This window comes from Fundulus heteroclitus, chromosome 13, assembly GCF_011125445.2.
Source record: "Fundulus heteroclitus isolate FHET01 chromosome 13, MU-UCD_Fhet_4.1, whole genome shotgun sequence".
Lineage (NCBI taxonomy): Eukaryota > Metazoa > Chordata > Actinopteri > Cyprinodontiformes > Fundulidae > Fundulus > Fundulus heteroclitus.
Genome location: NC_046373.1, coordinates 9,860,430 through 9,885,842, shown reverse-complemented (window position 1 = coordinate 9,885,842; position 25,413 = coordinate 9,860,430). Strand labels below are relative to the sequence as shown.

The 25,413-nt window shown below is 39.7% G+C and overlaps 1 protein-coding gene across 2 annotated transcripts in view; it reads right to left on the bottom strand.

Annotated features, from left to right (window-relative positions):
• Positions 1 to 472: 472 nt before the first annotated feature.
• Positions 473 to 25,413, bottom strand: part of calcr (calcitonin receptor) — an 89,230-nt gene continuing 64,289 nt past the window's right edge. For both annotated transcript variants that reach the window (XM_036145033.1, XM_012860193.3), the window contains 7 exons: positions 24,473 to 24,599; positions 14,098 to 14,251; positions 10,780 to 10,840; positions 10,506 to 10,572; positions 10,184 to 10,402; positions 8,960 to 9,001; positions 473 to 1,724 (listed from right to left, as the gene is read on the bottom strand). In XM_036145033.1, coding sequence (XP_036000926.1) covers positions 1,503 to 1,724; positions 8,960 to 9,001; positions 10,184 to 10,402; positions 10,506 to 10,572; positions 10,780 to 10,840; positions 14,098 to 14,251; positions 24,473 to 24,599 — 892 coding nt within the window. In that variant the 3' untranslated portion in view covers positions 473 to 1,502. The remainder of the gene's footprint in view (positions 1,725 to 8,959; positions 9,002 to 10,183; positions 10,403 to 10,505; positions 10,573 to 10,779; positions 10,841 to 14,097; positions 14,252 to 24,472; positions 24,600 to 25,413) is intronic.

Sequence of the window (25,413 nt, the reverse complement as noted above, 5' to 3'; positions counted from 1 at the left end):
GCTCAACATCTAATACATTGTTGCTAAATCATTCCAGCCTAATACAAGAAAGATTTAAATGCATCGTCAAAAAAAAAAAAAATGTTTGTAATATTAATTTCCACATTGCCTGTCTGTAAACTTATAACCAGAATTGTACATTGCATCCTAATTTAGGAGACAACTGGAAACATGGTAGAATAATTTAATAACCGATGTTTGTTCCCTCCTGTGTAAAAGATGCAACTTTGGTTGGTTCTCTTCTCACTGTAAATCTGCATTTCATCATTTCATTCACCCCTGGTCAGTCACACTGAAGGTTATGAAAAATAATCTTTATATATGCACAGAGGACGGAGGATCGCTGCTGAGATGGCCGAGGATGAACCACAGAGCGGTTCGAGAACGACCGGTGAGAAAATCTTTATCAGGACCCCTGGCAAGGCTGGTGGCACGCTCTGCTTAACTCAGCAAAAGGAACTCTTGTGACCGATAAAACCTTCATATCCTTTTTATTTATTTTTTTCATCCTGTCTGCAGTATGCATCGTTACCGCTCAGCCCTGTGACGTTCAGCGTCAGCACAGATACAGCAACTTCGAAACAACAAAGCCGTCAAGAATGCAGCATCACGGGACACACAGGTAGCACAGAGTTAGGAATCGACGAGTAAAACACAAACAGAAATCGAAGAATAAAGTCCTTTCGAAACGTTTAAACACTTTTGCCAAATCAAAAGAATTGAACATACATAATATGTACACAATTCCATCGTTGTAAGCACAAAAGAATGTCTAGAAATGTTTCCTCTAGCATGTCGTTTTAACTTAATCTGTGAGGGGAGGGTGTTTAACTTTTGCTTCTGTGCTCCAAGATACACTCTGTAGGGTCCTCAGAGCTGTGATGGACAAATAGTACCCTTTGGTATTGGTGAGGTCAGGAAGGATGTGGTCCTCTGCTTGATAGTAATAATAATAATAATAATAATAATAATAACAACAATAATCCTCATCATTCCATCATTGTAGGTCAACGTCCTGTAGAGCTAGAGCTGCTACCCTCATTACTGTCACATTCGGCACCGTCCTCAAGAACAGAAAGCACCCCAGACGCTGTCATTTCTTCCCCCTCTGTCTCCGCCAGACGGCACACACACAGAATAGCAGCTTTTAGGAAGTCGGCAGACATCGTGAGCAGCTATCCTGTCATGCCGCAAGTTCCTGACGTCAAAGTTCTCCAAAAAAAAAAAAGGAAAAAAAAGCTTTTAAAAAGCAGCTGCAGCAGCAACGTAAGAGTAAAGTGTGAATAAAAGGTTTCATTCTCTAGCTAATCTTTCCTCCCGGGGAGCTCTCTGTCTCCGGAGCCGTGTGTTCCCCCCTGCCCCACCGTGCTGAACGAACCAGCCTCTGAGATTTATTCGCTGAGATGAGGCGGTTAGACCAGAAGCGTTTTCTTTTTTTCTTTTTTTTCCTGACTTGCTGCGCGTGTGTCTGTTGTTTTCCGCTCAGATTCAAAAAACGTAATCTAAGCGTACGTGTCTCCCGACTTGAGCGCCACCAGCTCGGAGTCCTTTGTGTGGCACCCGTTCAGGTGCTCGGCGTTGCACTCGTGGTGGTACATGAAGGCGGGCACCTCGGTGATGGAGGTGGCGGTGTAGGACGTGGAGCGCATGGAGCAGTGGTCCTTCCGCCGCTGACCCCACTGGGTTTTGTACTGCATCCACTGCCTCTTCAGAGCTGCCTGCACCTGAAACGCACACAAGCAAACACGAAAAAGTAAAAACATAGAAAATACAGGCAAAGGTTTGCCCCCCCAAAATCCAACATTTTCTATGCTTCCTCTCCGGCCTGCTGTGCTCTGGACCAAATGATTCCACCAGACGCCTCAGCTTTACAGACAAACCGTGGTGTGGTTTGAGCGTGAGGTTAGGGGGCAGACACCACATAACCAACATTATGCGAGAGTATTAATCAAACTGACACTGATCCAAACCCGGCGCAACAAACACAGAGCCTTGCAAACGCATTCGCGACACTTTTCTACACTTTCTTCATGTTACAACCACAGATTTCAAATGTACTTTATTGGGGGTTTTATGCAACCAACAGATTTTTTTTGATCGTGAAGGGGAGTGGAAAGAATAAATGGTTTTCCTATTATTTTAACTAATAAAAATCTAAAAAGGCTGATGTACATTTGTTTTCCACTATGGTGAGTTTTTCTAGCTGCAAGTCTTGGATATGTCTCTTCTGGCTTTGCACAGCTAGAGACTAAAAATGCTCCATAGTATTTGCATAGAGCTTCATTTCAGCCAATTGGGATGCCCACTTTCTGTTGACAGCCACTTCCTAGTGTTGATACAGATTCTCCATTGCATTTATAATTAAAATGGCCCAGTTGAGGTGGCTCGGGCATCAGGTTAGGATGCCTCCTGAACGCCTCCCTAGTGAGGTGTTCTGGGCACGTCCCACCTGGAGGAGACCCAGAGGAAGACCCAGGACACGCTGGAGGGACTATGTCTCTCGGCTGGCCTGGGAACGCCTCGGGATCCGCCCCAGAGGAGCTGGCCCAAGTTTAAAGTTTGGTATGTTGTTTTGTTTCGTTGGGATATTTCAGCTGTGTTCCTTTATCTTCATGATGGTGTTTGCTAATGTTCACTAACTAGCTGGATATCTAATTAGATTGCACGTAGGTGATCCCGTTCATTATCTGGGGACTTCTGGAGGCAACTGGCTGCACTGGAGTTAGTTTAGAGGTATCGATGTGAAATTAGCTGAACATAAAGACAGATGTGGATACTTTTGGAAGCCAGTGTATAGATTGCTAAAATCTAAAGCCATTTAGCCAATGCTAGCTAGGACATTTTTTTGACTTGCTGCCAGGTTTTGCTTTGTGGACAAGACAGGCCATAACAATAGGAGTGGAAATAATGATCTATACATGTTTACCTTCATTAGCACGATACATATCTTCCTACAACAGGTAAAGGCTTACAGGTATAAGGGATTGGGATTACAGTTTTTGTCTAACTGTCAAGTCGCTACACATCCACATATCTTTCAGCCATTTCAGTGTCCGAGAGGAACCTGGGAGGTTAGTTCGTTAATGTCACCCTGCTGTGAGCAGTTGACACAGAAAACATTTTAAAGAGGAAAAAAAAAAAAAATTTATTTTGTAACATCTCAAAATCCATTACCACCCCTGATGATTTACTGGAAGTAATCCCTACAAATCCGTCTCCTTAGACTTTATTCTGATGGTGCTATATAAAGAAACTTAATTATCTGACAAATACAAAAATTCAGCAGGGATGGTGACTGGCAAGAGTAACAGGTTCTGTTACACAGACATGGAAGGATTCTGGTGGATTCACTATGTTAAACAGAGCACATGCACCGCCTGTTGGAAAAATTACTGCGGTCATTAAAATACCTAAGGAGGCAACAAGTTATTTAAACCTAATTAGTGCACCGAGCAGCTTCCGACCCATTAAACAATATTATGGGCTCAATTTTGCACCTACTCTTTGCCCTGTCTCAGCATCTCATTCATAAAGCAAACAGCACTAATGATATGCCCACACAAACACATCCATCAAGTACAGCAGGTGTTAAGAATGTGGCCTCTTCTGCTCCAGGTCTTAAAGGCCTCGACACACGGGAGGCGCCGTCGCTCCCGCTCCATTCACCTCCTACGGAACTTGTGCAATGAGGCTACAATCGCTTGCCCTCCTCCAGCCAATTTGTCCATGTGAAGTTTCCAGCTCGTACAAGTAGACGGGCACATGCGGGCTTTCAATGCGACACAGGTTGAAAAGTGTTCAACTTTTGTCGCTGTTGCACGCTCTAAAAAAAGAGAATACTGCTCCACCTTAAATCAATTGCTCCAATTGGTAACAAGTAATTGAATTAACTTTACCCCACTTAATTTTTTTTAGTTAATAAGTTGTCAAGTTAAACCATCGTTAATAAATGAAGTTGCATAAACCTAATTCAATTATGTGTTTGTCTGATAGGCCAAGCTGACCAAAGGCTTTAAACTGGCGCCGCCATTCAGCACAGAGGGACTGGAATAAACAGACACATAGACCGCGGCGCAGCGGAGGGCTCACTGCCATCATAGCCACGGCACAGAAAATCTCCCTGTGTTCAATTAGTGGCAGCAAAAGAAGCCTCTGCAGGAAGCATACATTGTTAAACATACAGTTTAATAAGAAAAGTTAGACATTTAGGGCATTTTAGGTTTAAGCAAATGCTCCCATAAATATGTCTTCCTTAATTCTAATCAGTCAAGCATATTTGCACATTTGTGTCACTGCATCCCTATCTGGCATTACCAATGCTGCCAAACTTTTAGTTTCCTTTTAATTATTCACAACTCAACGTAAATTTTTGCACAAATGCCTTTTTGCACCATTATTTTGCACATAAAAATGGTTTGGACATTCTCCTGCACACTGTGATTTCACACTGTTTTTCTCCTGCACTGTTTACATGTTTACATTTTGATCACTGCTGCCCTTTATACTGTAATGTTGCCTTATTCCACCTGGAATCTCACTATACCCCTATAAGCTGTATGCAACAAAATTTTGTTCTATATGCACTCTGTACATACAAAAGACAAATAAAGTTGGCTAAGTGTCTAAGTCTATATCCATGTAGAACAGTTCTTTCAGACTCTATGCTGCGGCTTTTTCCGTTTGCCGCTTCTCGTCAGGGTCTGTGCTGCAGTCTTGGTAAAGAGAGGCCGTTTACATTCAACATTACACTTCTGAGTTTGCAGTGGAGAGGATTAAAGAGACGAGTTAGGGAGTAGGTGTGAAGGAGAGGCGGCACGAGCAGATCGAGGATAATTTGTTCAGTAAAAGCACATTGTCACGGCACACATATGATTGGATTATGGGATTTTATTTTTAAATTAGGGTAGATTAAAAGGGGGGTGGGGGCTCATCTTTGAAGCCATATCATACTGTAGAACCGTTTAGTGAAAATGATTTCTTTTTCTGGATTTAAATCCGTCCTCTATGAAGTAAGTGGCTGTCAAACGTTGCTTTGGAAAAATCACACATACTTTACACTAATTGCTCTGCCACAGTTTTATGATCCTAGTTTGAGCGGTATGGTTTGCAACAAAGGGAATGTTACATATGACTCTATGTTTGAATAGTAGTTTTTGGTACATCATCTATATAAAGACAATGAAACTATTGTGCTACTGTAGTGCAACAAGTATTCCTATTTCTTGGTATATTTTTCTTATTTTTCTACTAGGACAATTGTATGTTGCCTCAAAAGACTCCTACATCAACTTGGAGGTAAGTGAGCTGCGCATTCTCAGTTCACACTCGTTGCATCTCAAAGCTTGCAGGGCTGCGCTATTACGGTGGGACAGATAAGTCCCGTTGTAAAGATGCGCTTCATGAAAGGCATCTGTGCAGATATGTCATGCGTGCTCGTGTCATGTTTTGTGGAGACATGTCTGCACTAATTAGACTCCATACCAGAGCAAAAATCACCCCAGAAGCTCAGTGTTAACCAGTTTGTTCTGAACCACGCACCAAAACTAGTGTGATTACTGTGGGTGCATTACCACACGGCGATGTAATGATATTAATGAAGCTACTAATTGTCATGAAGAGACAAAAGAGCAGCTGAGGCTTAAAGCTTCCATGTAGAACGTCTTGGTTGATGACACAAACACAACTCGGGAGCTGTTTGTCTCGCTGCCCTCACTTCACAATGGAGCCATTGATGAAACAAGGCAGGTCTGTGCAGTTTGGCCTTGAAATCAAAAAAACTGAATTGAACGCAGCCCCAGAAATCCTTGTCCTGATTAAGGGAGCATGAATTGGTCATTATGTGGGTGAAGAAAAACAAACCCTGCTCTTTCCCTTGTGACAGTGTTCTCCGCTGGCCCTTTAAACATATGCACCACACGTTTTCACGGCAAGAGTCGATTGCATAGTTTCAGATGACTCTCCTGGCTGGTCATTTATGAGCCAATAGCTGATCTATGAAGACCAAAAGTCCTGTTTCACTACTGTATGCTGATTTGGGGTGTGCCCCCACCTTCCTGTTGATTGCTTAACTGTTTTAGCCTTTCCTTTAATGCACTTGTGCCCACTGCATTGCATGCAATGCAGAAATCTCTAAATAATAAATCATCATCTGAGAGACAGACTGTCTACAGGACAATTTTTATTCCACATAAAATTCCCAATTATTCCTTTTTAAATAGTCCTAAATAAAAACATTGACGTTAGTGGTTATAATGTGACAAAAGACTTTTAAGGGGTAGTCACAAATTCTTTTCTGTATCTCATCGTCTTGTTGAGGAGCAGAGTTTCACCCGACGCCTTTTTACTCCATCAAAATCTTACACAGATGGTTGAGTTTAACTGTCTGCTTCTTGTGGACCGTTTCAACTGCAATGGACCATAGAGACGTGATAAAAACCTTCAATTCTTGAGGACATCGAGCCTGAAAGCATCTTTCCCTCATTGAGGCAGGCGAGCCAAGAAGTCTCCACAAGCTCATTAATCTTATAAACAAACTTTCATAAGAACGTAGCTCATTGGGTGGATGAAGTGTTCGCATCCAGCTATAGATGTTTGCAGTTGGTTAGCTGCAGACAGATTTAGAAATGCTGACACGGCGACGTGAAAGGAAAGTTAATTGTCCGCTAAGCGTGGCAACCAAAATAGACACTTCTCTTACTCGTCACTTGATGTAACCCTTAAGATTTTACTGCCTTTGGATTGGGCTTCATATATACAGTATATATATATATATATATATATATATATATATATATATATATATATATATATATATATATAAAATATATAATATAAACATAAATATATAATAAATATAAATATAAAATAAATATAATATAAAAAATGTGTGTGTGTGTGTGTGTGTGTGTGTGTGTGTGTGTGTGTGTGTGTGTGTGTGTGAGAGAGAGAGATGAAGCCAGATGTCCAAAAATAATGCCACAGGCACTGAACAGCTTTATGGCTCAATGGCTGAGCAGGTCTCAGGTTAATATGTGGATGTTGACCTTTACCAAAGAGCAATTGCTCCGATCAAAAGGACAGCAATATTATGTGGAACATGGCACCAGATTACAATAAATTTAAGGGAACAGCTTGAGATTTTGTTCATTGATATGCATACACATTTACATATATTCTATACCCACATTCCCTTGCAGGGTATGTGGGTTTACCCATGATGCTCTTACGCTCCGTGTAAGTCATGCTGGCTGGCAGGGCTACTTTATATGCTCCTTCATCAATGCTGAACTTATTGCCGAGAAGGTTTTAAATGCAATTTTGAGGCTGAATGTCAGGTAGTTGGATTTCAGCAGAACTTGAGTTCCATTTAGTTTCTCTGTTCATTCGCTGGGCTATATATCTGTTTTTTCATACTAAGCCAAATACATAAATAAAAAATCAGTATATTTGTTCTGAATCTAGTAAAATAGTATTTGCACCTACGTACGGGGCAGAAAGCAATCTTGATATTCCAGGACTTTTAAACGTTCAGTTTTCAAAATCCCAGAAATGTTCCATTATGCTGCTCTTGCGATTCAAAGTCCTTTGACACAAAGCCAGAGACAGTTTCAGAGAGAGCGTAGTTTTCTCCAGCAGCAAGGAGGGGTCTCACTCTGATGTTGCCCCTCCCTCACCTGTGTCGACGCACTACTGTGACACATGGCTCTTGTTTACAAGAAAGATAATTGGCTGTTTAGAATTTTGTGGTGTGAAAACCAAAGGATTCAATTAAGGTCCTGTCCCATTTCGAACACAGCGTTAAGCTGTTTTGCTGTGATTACTGTGTAATCTCAATTGATTATACATGCTATTTATTTATTTTTGTTCATTTACTTTTTTAATTTTCCCGTTATGTTCTAAAGAAACAATCAATCAATCAATCAACCAACCAATACTTTGGGAGTTAAGCTGGAATGCCTGTTGAGCAGTAGGGTGCAGACTAGTGAATCAAACCAATTAGCCAGCTAATTAGCCAGCTCATGTCATTTTGCTAGTCTCACTGGCAAAAAGAGACAGTGCTGTACAAAATAAGCAGACTTGCTTGAAAATATCTACATAATTCATAGGATGTCAAATACATCTTTCACTTTAATCTTTCATTACCACAATTTCTAATGGGCCTAAAGTTTATAGGCAATCATTTTTAATTAGTCCTTCTGTTGTGACTAAAGTCAAATGTAATGCCTTTAACCTTACTTTTAACTGGAAAAAATGTGTTTAGAAATCTTCTTTAGAACAGCTGATGGCCTATTTTCTCTTACTCTCTATATATTCTGCAAAAGAACATCAAAATAACAATGAATAAATATTTCAACGTTATTACAAGCCTTTCAGCTTTAAATAGAAGCAGTAACATTATTTTACACTTTTTTCAGACTTTCCAGATATCTTCTTAAAGTTATCATAACATGAAGATCTCAAACCACTACTTAGCCTTTTTACCCACATGTATATTTTGTTTTTTCCTCTTCTTTTTTCACAGTTAAACTTATCTCACATTCAAAAGAAATCTGTCTGGTTTCAAATCCTTTTCAGAGCAATGCATAAAATTGCCTCCAAATGTGTACTTTTCCCCTTTGTTCAAAGTTTCATTATATTTTTGCTTCAGCACATAAATAAATCTAAAAGGTGTTCTGGTTTTGCAATTGTTTCTCTTGGTATTTTTAGACAGTTTTATCTCCCCACAATTTTAAATACAACTAGTGTTTTTCTGTTTTGTTTTTTCATTCTAGCACTTGAACACTTTCCTTTTGTATCGCCATCTGCCTTTCTGTCTCTGGATGTGTTTTGTATATGGGCCCTCTTCCTGACATTTCTCTATATCTACATCCATTTTTCGATGACAATCATGGGGAAAGCGTTGTTATTTACATAAAAGTCCTTTAAATACGGTATGTCTGAAAGTATAAGAATGCCTTACCTCTCCATTAAAGAAGCAGAATATTGTTGCCACCAGCAAACCCTTAAAAAAGGAGAAAAAAAAAAAAACATTAATTTCCATCCATCCATCCATCCATCCATCCATCCATCCATCCATACATACATACATCCATCCATCCATCCATCCATCTAAAAGAAGAAAACGGGTAACTCACGAAATGAAAGAGCGCTAGCTTGAAAACATGTTACTAATTCTGCTTGATTTCAACTATTGTGGAGGAATCACAACACTGAGACAGCGGAACCACTCAGATCATGCAGTGCTATCGATCTCAATACCATTCCAAACAAATAACATATTTATTAATCTTGTGTTTAAACATAATGCAGTATCTGTGGATGTTTCGTAATCTCCAACCAACTGATCTTTGATGTTATTGGTAACACCAGCGCTAGAAGAGGCAGTTGTGCACAGCATTTCCAGAGGGATTTCTTAATACTATTATTAAAAGACCAACAATTTTTAAGAACTGTGTTGGAAATTGCATTAATGGTTTTCGACGGATAACGTTGTCTGTAAGCACAGCTCCCGCTCAAACTCTGTGACAACAAAATAAACTACAATACAAGAGGCACTGAAACTGGTTTAGCAAACGTTTAAGCTAGCAAAGATGTCTAAGCTAGCAAAGACTGAGCTCTTCAGTCAAAATAACCAGAGTCATTCAGTTTGGTTTATTTCCATACTGCCGATTCACAACTAATTTAATCTCAAGGCACTCAAGTCAAATTCAGAAATCAATATTTAATTCAGTTTTCCATATAGATAAATTCAAAATGGTTTGATATATGTTTAGAGAACAGAATGAACTGCTTCAGCATGGTAGTGGCAGCATCAAGCTGTGGGGTTATTTTGAAGTTGTGTTGGTACCATTATTCTACTTTGAAAGAACTGATATAAATCTTGAAGGAGCTCCGAACCTATTAGACACACGTGTATGTAAACCTCTGACCTCTGACTTCTGAGAAGTGCATAATGCTGCCGAACTTTTTTTCTACTTAAAATTTCAACAACAGCAAGGAAGAAAACAGTCTTACTACTATGATATTCATGAAACCTGCCTGAAATGGCCTCGCTTGCTCCACAGAGCATTATAGCGGCCCTATCATGATTTGTAATGCTCTGCCGAATTACCTGCGAGCTGAGCTACTGCTGTATCTGGCACTTTAATAGGAATTTAGATCAATGTTGTTGCTCGGTACCCACCTGGTAGTGCATGAGTATGTGCATGACGTACTCATAGACCTCGCCGGCCAGACGGTTCTCTGGCCTCCAGGGAAAAATGACGAACTGTATCCCGAGCAGTGGCACCAGGATCAGGGTGGCTCTCACCGCCTTCATGTACATGTTAGACTCTGCCCGGTGAGTGTCTCTCAGCTTTGTCACCAGCACTCTTATAATGTTCAGCAGGAAGAAGAGGTTGACCTGAGGAAAGTTTTGCAAACATCGACTCTGAATCCAAGCAAACGTCACTCCGCATCGAAAGCTGCGAGCGGCGAGAAAGACTGAACGGAAGCAGCTGACTTACGAGAAGGGCTGCCACTATAGGTCCGTGTACTGCGTAGAGCAGATGGGTCTCAACGCTCATCCAACAGCTACAGAGAGAGAGAGAGAGAGAGAGAGAAGAACAAAAACAACATTTCAGTCAGTGCTGTTTCGCTGCCCAAGATCCACACGAACACACACATTATGAAAACACATATGTGTACCGATCGCCACGCTCTCGCTCCTCCACGCGCGGCGCAGCACATGCGTAAACCTCTCTTTGTTTATTTGTACAGGTTTTATGGAACATTACTCACTTGTCATCAAAATACTTTTTCCTTGCTACGGCGTGGATGGACACGGGCACCAGAGGAAAGCCTAGAAGGGGAAAAGAGAACCATATGTAGCAATGTTGATTCATTATCTTGCATCCATCAGCTTTGTTCAGCTTCTTCAGAAGATGAGGTGTTCCTCTATAAATATCTTTTACCTTTGCTCTCACAGGTCTTTCTATCATAACTTAACTCTGTTGGTGACCAACGCGAAGCCACGTGGTGTTTTTGTGACATTACCATTCAACTTAAAATTCTTCCAGTGGACACTAGGCTCACATTTTTTTCTAACTTTTTTTTTTCTGAACACAAACACAAAAATTCATGCACAGTTTATTTTCACACACCGACTGCGCTCTGCAACAGATCAGCTACAGATGGACCTGACAAAAAGACTTTCCTTCACTCACACTTGCAAAGACACATGTGCAGGGGCTTGCAAAGGTATTCGAATCCCTTTCATGTTTTGTTTTACATTTTGTTGCGCTGACACTGCAAACGTCATTGCATTCTACTGGAAGTTTCTGTGACAGACCAATGTGGCGCAGAAGAGTAAATTGGAAATAAAAAGTTAGACGTAAATATCTGTACTTGTATCAGGCCCTCCAAGTCAATACTTGGTAGAAGCACCCTTTGCAGTAATTAATGTGAATTCAGCACCTAAAAAAGCGTCCAATGCCTCAACTTAGACGCTTGTGTAGAGCATTTTTGACGCTCGGCACAAAGTATGGGCAGACTCATCTAACGTCCATTGGGAGGATTCACTCTGCTCTTTTCCCTGAATTTGTGGAAATATTTACTCTGGTTAAAGTTTTCATAACTTACCCAACATCCTAACTTCCTAGCTAATCCTCCTCCCGGCAAAGTCCTTTCTATTATGGTCTCTGTAGTGATAGCTTGACTGATAATAGATAACAGGATGGGCATAAACAGCGACAATCAGTTTGTCTTCTATTGTCGACTTCCTAGCTTTTCATGGTCCTTTTGTCTCATCAGAAAATGCGCCACTACGTCATATAGTGAAGTCTCTGATTTGTTGATGTTCCGCGTCCAGCTGCAAAAGTTCAGCATTTCCAATTCTATGGATGGACGCTCAGATGTTGAAATCTCAAAACACGCTGCACCCAACGGGTGAAACAAGCCGCAGGACCTCTTGACGCATCCGCCATAGACTCTGAATGTAAACAAGACACCCCTGACACTCAAATCGCGTTTGGTCTGAATGCAGAGATATGGCATATTTTTATGCCAGTTTTCCATATCTACAGACTTACATTTTTGCCATTCTAACACATGTATACCCTTTGATCTAAACCTTTCCATCTTAGCTCTGGCTCAATGTTACAGTTGTCTTGCTGGACGTTGAATCCCTGACCCAGTTTGCAGCCTTCAACAGGTTTTCTTCTAGAATTCTGATGTATTTAACTCTCCTTTTCCAATAAACTTCCAACCAGCTACCTTGTTCATGCTGAAGAGAAACATCCCACAGCATGATGCTGCCACCACTATGTCCTTCCATGGCTTGTTGCAGATTTAGACAAAGTTACACAGTGGTGGAATCATTCACTGGATTTGATCTACTAACCAGATGACTTTAAAAGGCACTTGGTTGCACTGGAGAGCATTTAGGAATAGGGAATTCTATATCTATCTATCTATCTATCTATCTATCTATCTATCTATATATATATATATATATATATATATATATATATATATATATATATATATATATATATATATATATATAATATACTTTTTATTTAAAAGCGCTTTTTTGAATAGTCAAAAACACTTTACCAAAAAGGTACATCTAATCCACAAAACAGTATGAAATAGTACACTAAACGCACTAAAACACAAAACAAATTACACTGAGCTAAATTTTAAAAGCAAGTTTCAAAATGTGTGTTTTTATCAGAGATCTGAAGGTGTGGAACTCACTGCTGCCTCGGATGTGTTTGGGGCGGGAGTTGCAAAGGGAGGGGGAAGCTACAGAAAAGGATCTGTCGGAGGCTGCGGGATGGATTGTGACGATGGAGCAGATCAGTGAGGTAGAAAGTTATGGAGGGCTTTGTGTGTGAGGAGTGAGGATTTTTATATGCTGTGGGACCGAGAGCCAGTGGGGTTTCTGGAGGACAGGAGTGATGTGATCACGGGTGCAGGTGTGGGTTAGCAGATGTGCAGCAGAGTTTTGGATGTACTGTAGTTTATTTAAAGTTTTGGATGATGTTTGGTAGAGGATGCTGTTGCAGTAATCAATTCTGGAGGTGATGAAGGTGTGGATGAGGGTTTCCACAGCAGAGAAAGAGAGTGATGGATGGAGATGGGCAATGTTCCTGAGATGAAAGGAGGCAGTTCTCTTGGTTTATGTGATGTTAAAGGACAGGTTATTATCAAAGATGACTCCGAGGTTGCGACTTTGGGGGGATGGAGACAAGGTTGAGTTGTCCACGGTGAGGCGGAAACTGTGGTCTGTGGTTTTATTGAGGGATTGGGGGCTAGTTTGTCACAATTAAGTTTGAGGAAGTTGGTCTGCATCCAAGATTTTATGTCAGCCAGGCAGTTTGAGAGAGAGGAGTAAGTGGCGGGGGTGATGGAGTTGGTGGAGACATAAAGCTGGACGTCGTCGGCATAACATTGGAAGTGGAGATACATTCACACAAACATAAATAAATATACAGTTGCACAACACTATTCCGATTTTATTTGCTTAGAAGTTTGAAAACCATGTGTCAATTTCTTTCCACTTCACAATTTTGTGCACTGTGTTGTGTTGGTCTTTCACATCCAGTAAAATACACTTTAGTTTGTAATTGCAACAAGGCAGAATGTCAAGGTCAAAGGGTTAGGGACCCTTTTGTGAGGCATCAGAAAGATTTGAATGTTTAAAACGGTGACAGTTGTTCGCTCCTTTCACAAACCATGCTCAACAATTTCGGTTCAAAAAGGGGAAGGGAAACTACTTATATTAAAACAAACCCACAGAAAGGTTTATAAAATGTTAGCTTGTCCATACTGTTACATTCTGTAGTTGAAATAAAACTCTAATAAAACTAGATCCTGTCCATTTTTTGTTTAGCAGAATCATGGTAGTTTTCCATCTAGTTTTAAGTTTAGTGTGCATAACACGCTTCGCACGAATGTGAAAGGGTTTTCAGCTGTTCCCTTATTCAGGGCTCACCACAGCAAGTCATTAGAACCTGCACACAGAATTGGAAGAGTTTGGTCCCTCTAAATTTAAGCCAAAGACTTAAACCACTACACCACAGAAGGACGTACACTTCACACCAAAAAACTCACCCCAGCCCAGCAGGTAGTACCAGTGCAGGTGCTGCTCCTCTGCAAACACAGCCACCACGATTAGGGTGTGCAGGTAGATCCCCTCACAGAGCATCCAGAAATAGTTGCATCCCAACATGTACATGTGGAAGAAGTGCAAGACCTTACAGCTAACCTGCAAGGAGGGTATAAACATATGAGAACTGGTTATTGGCCATGTTTGATTTGTACTTGTGCCCTACAAAAACATTCACACCCGCTGAACATTTTCACTTTCTGTCATTTTTACAGCCTCAAAGTATTTTACAGGGATTTTCCATGAAAGTGAAGCAAAGCAGAACATCATTGTGAAGTGGAAATGATACATGGTTTTCAGCATTTCTATTTGTAAATTTGCGAATGTATTTGGCCCCCTTTACTCTGAAATCACCAAACAAAACCTAATGCCACCAATGGTTTCAAAATTCACCGACTTAGTAAACAAAGTCTACCTATGTCTTATTTAATCTAAGGAAAAAAACTGCTCTCCTGTGATTGCCTCAGATGTTACCTAGGGTGTACAGTATTAACACCTACCATTTGGTCCACTTTAAATAGACCAGAGTTTATTTCCCCTCTTAATCCAGACAAAACAAGCGGACCAATGGGTATTCCTGGTGTGAATACACCCTAAAGCAGTGTTATGTCATAAAATCCCAAGCTCTGAACGTTTCACAGTGCACTGTTCAAGCCATTATCCAAAAATCAAAAGGGTCTAACAACTGCAAACTTAAACTGACAGGCTGGCCAGGGAGAGCATTACTCAGCTAAATAGCCAAGAAGACAACAATAACTCTGGAGAAAACTACAGAGTTCGCTGTCAGAGTTGTTGGAACGATGGCAGGAGTTAAATTCAGTCTAATATTGGAGGAAAGCTCGTTAGAGGCTGAAAAGGACCCGAGACTGGAATGAAGGTTAAACCTTCCAGCAGGAGAGCCACCAAAACATAAAGCCAGAACTATAATGGAAAGTTTAGATCAAAGTATATTCATTTGTCAGAAAGACCAAGCCCAGGCTATATCTGATCAGGTCTGGGACTCTTGACATCTGTTGTTTACAGACACTTTATTCAATCTGAATGAGCCTGAGCTATTTTGCATAGTCTGTCATTGTAGCAGACACGTACCCCAAGCTTGGATCTAAAATTGCTGTGAAAGGCAGTAATCCAAATTTCTTACTTGGGGATCTAAAAAAAATTATCTGGATAAATGTGTTACCATGTATCGTCTTCCTTTACTTCATTATGCAGTACTTTGTGTTGGTTTGCAACATAAAGTTCCGCTAAAGCGCATTTGAATTTAACTTGACATAATGTAAAACGTTAAAGAGAAATTAATATTTTTGCAGACCACTATTTGTACAAAAATGTTTTCGTTAAAACACTCCTAACATCATCTCAGCATGATATAAAAAAAAAATATCTAATGGGACGTTTCATTGCTTTTGGCAGACAATCATTAACAGCCTTGATGCTTCCCAGGCTGAAAAGACGTTTATTCATTTACCCCCTTTGGATGTGAGTTGAGCTGAAAATTGGGATTTTTTGCTCTAAAATCAGAGTGCTCTGAGACTCTGTTTGTTGCACAATACAAAAAGAACTTGGGAAAGTAGTTTATAGAGAACTATGTGGTTTTGTACTTATGAAACCACTGCAATGCAACAAAACGACAGCATATCTCATTATGGTTTCTGTTCCCTGATTAAGTCATTACAATAAGAAGTGATGACTTTAATGACATATTATTATCATGTCAATCTCATCAAACCACAGTCTGCTAATGTTATAATTATCAACAAACTTGTGGATGTGCTACAAGTCATAATTCTTCCACTGTCTGTCAGAAAAACACTAGAAATTACTGAATGTGCTGAAAATCTTACTTGCTCTCTCATTTTCTGAAATCACTTAATCCTGCTCAGGGTTGCGGGGGCACTGGAACTGATTTCAGCCAAAAGGCGGAGTGCAAACAAGACCGTTTGCCAGTCTATGTCATGGCCTACTCACTAAATAAGCAGCCATGCACAGTCACTCTAAGGGCACATTTGAGTCACCCAGTCAATCTAACTTACAGTATACTGTCCTGATGGGTGTATTAAAAAAAACATCAGTTTACAGAAAGAACTGCCTAAAATGTTCTAGTCATATAAGGTCTCATATAGGCAGCTTGTGCAATTTTACATACCGTAATAAATGACTTATACTAATTAAAACTGAATTAATTCATGTTCAGTGGTCATAGCTTGAAAATTGTGAGCTAAATTTCATGGTGTGATAATCTCACTGAAAATGTGGAAATTTATTTTTCTATTTAGTTTGTGTCAGATTGGTAATGCTAGATTTATTGATCCCATTTGTTTTTATGAATTATCTGTAATAATCAGTGAATTAATTGGTTAATTAACTAATGTGCCAGAGACGCCTAATTTTTTTCAGCCACTGTTCAAAATGAGAAAGACAAGAGAAGATGCCATTAAAGGAACTATACCTGAATTTATCTTTGTCTGAATAAGAAAAATGCTTTTTCCACAATGTATTATGAGTTCCATCTATATTCATAATAACAATTGACTAATTTTCCAGGCTTTTTTTTTTTTTGGAATAAGCAGCAAACTAGGGACAACACCGTATTGTTTCAAGGACACTATGAGATGTGGAGCCTTTGCTAAGTAGCAGCTCCTCCAGCAGTGTGCATCACAGGGTATGTAATCAGAAAAGCATGGCATGCCTGTAAGTGTTGACCATTCCCATTGTAAATTAATTTATCCGAGACATAGCCATTCATGTCAAAGAAAACAAAGAAGAGTCCCTCGATGAAAGCCTTGTTTCCTCCAATGGATTGTGTGTATGTCGAGTGTTTGTCATGGGGTAAAACCAGTCGGGGGTGGCGTTTACAGGTCAAACTAAACTGTTCTCCTCACTCACAACTCAAATTTGTGCAGGATTAGGTATACTTTGTTCAAAAAAAATTATTTGTTGAGTTGAGGAAATGGCAGTAAGAAAATGGCCACTAGCCTAAACTTGTTTCTATCTACTGTTAGAGCAAAAAAAAAGAAAAAGAAAAAAAGAAAGAAATTCTGAACAACTGGACGGTGACAAACTAAGCTAGAAAAGGACTAACATTGAACTTGCTACCACGTACAGACAGGCGAATGGTAAGAGAGGTTAAAAAAATTATTCAAAGCTAAGTGTTCAACGTTACATACACAGATGTATATAGATGGAGCTTCAGGACTGTTAGGAAGTGGACTGATGAGTCAAAGCAGATGTTATAGGCCTCCTTTGACTACACATTAAACTGTCTTTGAAGCTTCAACCACTGACCAGACTAAGCTTGCTGAAACTGTCACTTAAAGGAGCAATAAGCAATATTTCACCACTAGTTGGTTCGTGAGCACTGTCTGTAGACCAAAACAAGATGAAAATGTGTGATAAGCTGTGCCTCTCTACCTTCACACCAGCTGCCACCCGGCCCCTCCTTTCCCTTCTCAAGCATCGCCTCCTATACGCATATTTGTAAATGATAAAAACATGTCAAAACAGCGTCGCCTTTTGGAGGAACATTTCTAGTGAAGATGTGAGTAACTCATAACTGTTGCTGTTAGCAAGACAACATTTTGATCTGCTGATGGTGCTCTCCGCCATGTTGCTCGAACTCTGCATTGCTCTGACGCTAAAATTTTGGTAGAGGGAGGGACTTAGCCCCGAGTAGCAGCTGTTCACATGCACGTACATGCACATGTACAGGCCCTGGTATATAAACAAGAGACTGGAGAACAACATAGATATGGTGTGACATCATACCATAGTCCATCTGAAATATTACCTTTAGTTCTTCACATCACTATTTTTTAGTTCTTTCTATCTAAAATAATGATTTTTTTCTTATTGCTCCTTTAAACCTATAGTTGGTAATCTTGTTCAGAAACAGTTTTTGTTATACTGGGTCCTTCCATCCAGAAAGTAGTTAATACATTATGTATTCAGAAAAAGGAGGTTTAAAAAAGGAAGATTGTTGTGGGAGCTGTAGGCCTGTAAAAACTCTGACCAATCACTGCCATTGACACTGAAGGGCATGGATTTGTCAAAGTTTTGTCCTTGCTCTCACCCCCCTCTGTCCCTCAAGTTCCAGGGACATCATCTTATCTACTGGTTGTCCCACATGCCAATCAGCGCTCACGTAACGCCGGTGTGCATGCATGTAGCTTGTTAGTTTCCACTTGCCGGCTGTGCATGCGCACTTTTAGTGTTTATGTACCTTAACAGCTTCTACTGTAGATTTGAAATACCTCCAGCCAACTCGTCCATATCCCACTCTCACACAAATCTCCCTGTGCATCAACCACCCTTCTATCCAAGACCCCCTACCTAGATTTAAGACCTTTGAGGGAGATGTTAATAGGCTCTTTCAGTGCCAAAAGACCAGGGAACGTCCATGACCTGACAATGCCTCCTCCTCATGTCCAAGAGCTCGTGCTGACTGATTGGCCCCCATCTTCACTCGGATTATCAACAAGTCTCTAGAGTCGTGTGAGGTTCCTTCGTGTTTCAAACACTCCACCGACATTTCAGTCCCCAATAAAGGCACTATTATGGGGTTGAATGACTACAGGTTTCTCGCCCTGACGTCTGTGTTTATGAAATCCTCAGAACCACCTGGAGCTTAACCCGCTCAAGATTTTGGAGATGGCGGTGGCCTTCCGGAGAGCACCCCAACACTCCCGTCCCTCACTATCCTCAACAACACTGAGTCTGCGTAGACACTGTTCAGAAGAAGGCCCAGCAGAGACCATAATTTGTGGGTAACCTTAACAGGTACATCCTCCCATAGGAGCTGCTGGTCATCTTCTTCACTGCCATTATTCAGTGTATTCTGTGCACATCCTTCAAAGTGTGGTTTGGCTCATCAGGACAGTTCCCAACTACAACATGCAAGTAGGTCTGCAGAGAGAATCGTCAAGGTTCCCTCCACCAATGACTTTTACAAGTCCAAGGTCAGGAAAAGGGCAGCTAACATCGCGGAAGACCCCACACATCCTGCACACAAACTGTTTAGACTTTTACCTTCTGGCCAGTGCTCCAGAGCGCTATTTACAAAAACCAGCCACCACAGAATATTTTCTTCCCTCAGGATGTCAATCTGATGAACACATAGCAATCATAGTGCCAAGATCGATATCATGCTTATTTGCACCAATCCAGCCATTTCTTCCTCTTTTGCAGAAACAGTGTGTACATATTACATTTTTGTAAACCAATTTCTATTTTGCTTATTTGTATATTTGTACATAAAATGTTTTAAATGAGAGCAAAGGGGAACCAAAGTCAAAATGGCAAGGTAATTGCAAAGTTTGTGCACACAAACTTCCTTGTGTGTGTGCACAAACCTTGCAGTTAACTTGCCATTTAATTAATAAACTTGGCATCATTTAGATTTTCACCATCAGGTCGGTGCTACAGAGTGCTATTTCAAAAACTCCTCAGGCTGTCTGTCTAATGAACACAATCAAAACCTTGACTGAGTAGTCACCTAAATTGCTGTGAAACAAATAAGTTTCACTCTCACACCTTACAATCTCCCTTTTTATTTTTTGACATCAAAATAAACAAAAAAGCTAACAAAAAAAGACTATTTATATATATATACCAAAAGTAAAATTTCTTGATAGTGTATGCATTAATCACAGAATAAAGATGTATCTGTATCTGAAAATTCTGTCTGCCATCTGTGTTCATTTTGTTGGTATTTGAGTACATCATCAGGGAGCTTGGTGATTGTTATCCAAAGGCAACAAACAGAGTAATACCACCGGAATACCTGGGGGCAGTGTGGCAAAGTACAATTAGCAAAAAGCATTTCTTATCTTTCTAAACCTGCTATAGTGTCAAATTATGGCAGTTTACTGATGATGATGGAGTGTCGCAGAGCTCTGTAATAGGCCAACTTCCATCCATTGTCTATATCCATTTATCTACGCTGGGTCGTTTAGGGCAGGGTTCGGGGTTGTGGTCTAGTGCCAATCTCCGGCGGAGAAAGGGCAAGATGCAGGGCACACCCTGGGCAGGTCGCCAGTCTATCACTGGGCAACACTGGACAAACATTCATGGGGCACCTAAGGGCAATTTGAAAAGACCAATTAATCTAACAGACATGTTTTGGCACAGTGGGAGGAACCTGGAGAAACCCCACAGATGTACAGGGAGATCATCCTCAGGCCAAGATTTGAGCCCAGGACCTACTTGCTGCAACTGTGCCACTGTTCAGCCAACTTCATATAAATGATTCATTCCCAAGTCCGTCTAGCAGCAATACAATACAGTTGCTTGTCATACTGCCCTTCAATAAGCTAATGATAGAAGAGGAAAATTACAAAGAACTGAAGCAATAAATACCACTCTCCTTTACCCTAATACTTTTGAAAATGATCTTCAATAAACAGATTAGGACTTTATTCATCATCTTATCAGCATCTAAGGGTTAAAACTCCTACATCTGTTACATGGTAGTTGCATATCAAGGTCTGCAAAGTTCTGGTTAAAAAAAACAAAACAGCTATAGATTATCTAGATGTCTTATGAGTTAAATCTTCTCCCTGGTTTGAGAGAAGCTTTGGGGCTCAAATCCTCCACACTGCTGGCATGCCAAACCAGACTCTGTATCAGCACACCACAGAGAATAGAAAAAGCATGTTTTCTTGGTAAGAGCAAATCTTTCCTACAATCCCCCGTTCCTAAATCACAACCCCCCCAACGCAGGCTCATACATCTCACTCTGGCAGCAATTAATTTCAAAATGTTTCCCAACTGGCGCATTTGACTCCAAACATGTTGCTCCCGATTTCTTCGCTTTGTGTTTTTGAGAAGCAAAGCCACGGTGACTAATTTCATTTCTGACATCCAGCAGCAATCGAGCAAAACTTGACCATCGTGACTACACCGGAGTTACAGTCCAAATCCAAACCTCTTTTGACAAATGTCGACAGAGAGGGATTAGAAAAAGGGGAGCCACCACACGCAGCACCTATCATTATCAACGTGAGCAAACATTGTTGATGAGGGTTGTCAGTTTTTTTTTTTCTGCTTCTTGGATACATTTCTGAAGTGTGTGAGCTGAGGAGATTTGGCGAAAGCCACTAGCAGCAGCAAGTTTCAAAAACCTACTCAGTTCCAGCTGCAGCCTCGGCAGGCTCTATAGTGTTTCTAATTGTAGTTTTTTTTTCAGGAAAGAGATGCTTCAGCTGAAAGCAGGAAGGGTCTGATGGGATTGGGAGGACTGTGAGCCAAATTTGACATTCCTACCTCTTGCTTGTTGAGGTGCTTTGATCATCTGAACTACTTCTTTAAACAAATTTAGCCAAATATTACATGTTAGTCTTTTTTTTTTTTTGGTCTTAACGGAGGGTTCTATTACATATTTCATCAGCTTTATAACTTGGAGAGTCTTATTGCATTCAGTTTTATTTGGGTCAACATTAAAAGCAAAGACAATATAATTCTTTTTTTGTGTGTGTTTGCAGAAATTCAGCAACACCTTGTGAGAAGCAGACGCAGTTGGCACTTGGCTTGTGGGGCTTCCGTTGTTTTGATTTCCAAGGACGAACAGACAAATTTATGTTCAACCCTGATAGCGAGACATTCCTATATGACAGATTTATTACCTCTGCCTGAGCAGACCTTGGAGTTCCTAAGACTTCATGTCGGCTTTCGGTGAAGCTGCACAACTCCAAGAGCAGAAAGGAGAGGAATGTAAAAAAAAAAAAAATACCGCACACTAAATACATAAATACCCTTATGTATAATTTGTAAGTCTGCATTTCATTTTGCAAGGTATAATTGTATTTCAACTGAGGCTGTCCTCTTTAATTGGACATATGGAATCATTTAGGAGATACCATCTAATAGCATTTTTTTTCAAATGGCGAAATATATAATCTAATGTTCAAAGATAATACATTTATTTATTTCTCATCCTCAGTTTAAACCATGTGTTTACACGCACCTAAAACACAATTTATTATCCTCACTCTCTTGCATAAACCGAGACTAAATATTTCCTGATTTACTCTGGGTCAGTCAGGATTATCAAAATTATTTCAGCTTACTAACTGGAAATAGAAAATATTTTAGAGATGTCCAAGACTTTCATGAAATTCTGACGTTTACATACATTTTCATAGTATGTGGTAGAAATTCCTTTTTAAATTTTCACCTTTAAAATACCAATGTGCGGGGTATCATCTTGCAAGGTCCTCACAGGTTTGAACACGTTTTCAGGCGTTCCTCTTAATAGAACAAGTAAAGCTGAGTCTGGCTTGTAGGCCGCCTTGCTCACATGCACATCTTTTCAGCTCTGACCACAACTTTTCCAAGGGACTTGGATCAGGGCTGTGTGATGACCCCTGCAAAACATTGACTTTGTAGTCCCTGAGCCACTTTGTAACCAGTCCATCTGCATGCATTGTCCATTTGTAAGATCCATGTTGGATAAAGTTTCAACTTCCTGGATGATCTCTTCAGATGTTGCTATGCCCACATAATGTTTGATTCTTATGATGGCATTTAACTTGTTAAATGCAACAGTCGCTTCGGTTTAATATGGCTGCATTAAACAAAAAATATTAGGTTAAAGTGACTGATGTCTAGCTTTTGAGATAACAAAGATAGGTTTGAAAATAATCAAGAATCAGAACCAGGAGTCTTTATTGTAATTATGTAACCATAATGAATTTTTGAATTTCAGAATACACAAATAACACACAGACATAAAAGGAAAGCATCCATAAAAAAAGGTAAAGAATGAGCATTCCTAGAGAGGACCCTCAAAATCAATAATCAATCACCTGTTTATTTAAACAAGTAAAATAAAAATTTCCACCTGAAATGAATTAACAAAATGCATATATTTAAAGGCAAAATATTAACACTCATTTTCTTTAGCTAAGACTGAGGTCTTCATAAAGTGTGTTTTAAGTACAACACAGCATTATACACAGAAGCTAGTGTATTTTCAGTCTGTCCAAGTATTCCTTTTTTTGCTCATTAAGGGAGAAACTACACCATTAGTGGCTGTTTTTATGTATCACAACTATTACATACTATTACATATCTCTATATGTATCTAACATCTACATTAAAACATTTGTGAAAAAATTAATATTTGTTGTGCTCCTGTCCACCTACCATACCTTTCAGACTGTGAGGCACACCTAAAATCCTTAAATTTTTTCAAAAATTGAGGGTGCGCCTTACATATGATTACCATTGTGCTTACTGACTGATTTTATGTGGTACAATGTGCTGAAAAATCAAATGTCAAAATTTTTCATTCATACAATGCTCCGCTCAATGGACATTCGGGGTATTACGGTACACTTTGTCACTATCGGACCCCTGAGCAGTCTACAAAACTGCCTGACTGTAATGTCTAAACCAGAAGTGCATTCATGTCAGGCAGCCCTCGCCTGGAGTACGCGCTAGCAACAATAAACTAAGTAAGTTAATTCAATATAAAAGTTATGTTTATTTTGGCCCTATGGTAGAAACAAGGCAGTGTAGTCCAACTACTCTGTCCTCCCAACAGAGATGGATAGCTTTCAGGAGAGAGCTGTATGCATGGAGGGGCGGAGTTATATTACACACTTGGGAAGAATATTTAATGCGCCTTATAATCAGGTGTGGTTTATGTGCGGACAAAGACACACATTGACACGTTAATTCACCGTGCACCTTATAATCCGGTGCACCTTATGGTCTAAAAAATACGTACATCAAAAATCAAATTATCTATCTTACCAAACCATGACTTAAAATCAGATCACTTTTCAATATATGGAAATATCATTTATTTTTTTATACACAGAGTTTTCCCTCTATTTGAAAAGAAAAAAACACCAAAAAATCTGATTATGGAATCTCCCTCACCATTTGTTTCATTTGGTGAAGAAAACTGCCACAAGAAGCCCACCCACAGTCATAATCAATAAATGTGAATATAATTTAAAGGTTAATTAATTTCAGTAACTTAATTCACTAAGTCAATTACGTTACTTAGAGTAATTACAGACAGACTGGTGTTTATTAGCCGTTATTCCTTACAATTATGATGATTTTTCCACTTACAGCTAACAAAATCACATTATATTGCATCAGACCAATAAAAGAACAATTTTAATACAGAAATGTTGACTAGATGAAAAGTATGTTTAATACCTGCTTTAACACATACTTTTAATCTAAAAGACAAGCTTCATGGGAATCCGTATTGTGATTTATTGAATATGACTGGATATGAGGGTGTCTGACAACACAAGCAGGGTATTTCTGAAATGGACAGAGGCCGGAGGGTAAAGATCTACTCACTGGATTACTGTCAACCACTTTGGGATTGTTGACCACGGTGACGAGGTAGATGATGGTGAGGGCAGAGTTCAGCACGTAGGAGAAGAACAGGTTCTTGTGGAGGGTGATCCTTTGACAGCTCAGACTCCTGTGTTAAAATGTTGGATGTCAACATCCAGACATACTTGAAGTTATAAATAAAATAAAATAAAAATGAAAAACACCACATCAAACAAGACAAAAGTAATACTTCTGCTTATTCCAAAATTAATTTCTTGCATTAGCTGAAAAAGCTGGATCCTCTTAGTGTTTGCTGCTGAGAAGAGAGGTCAATTATAACTGAAGTGAAAGCATCGATGCAAAATACACCTCCACGTTGTTGTGCACATGTTGTAGCTAGGAATTGTGCAAAAAAAAAGCAATTTAAATACTGCAGAGAAAATAATTTCTCCTCATTTAACCTCAACAAAGGCAGAAATGCTGATTTTTCAGTATTTCTTGAGGCAGTCACATAGAAGAGCCACCTAAAAACAAAATAGCTGATTTGCATACCGTAGCAATTGAGTCATGCATCTGTGTCAAGAGTGGGTCAGAGTCTTAGTGATAAACGTTTTGAATGCATACATGCATATAAAGTCATAGTAAATAAATTAGAATATGCATTTATAAGAGGCCTGTCAGATTAAAAGTACCCTTTGAAAAAAAACAAGCTTTAAGCAGACATACATTTCATTCAGCCCCCATGTCTGCATGAAAAATTGTCCCTTTTATATTGGTCTGATGCAATATTCTAATCTTAAATGCTGTGTCTTTATTTGATGGAGGAGGAAAAACATAATGAACAGAAATAAAGGCTTTAAAACATCATTATGATCTACATATGGTGTTTCCCTTAGTGAACCGAGTGGCTGAAATAATAACCTTTTCAATAATATTAAAATTTCTAGAATATATGGCTGTGT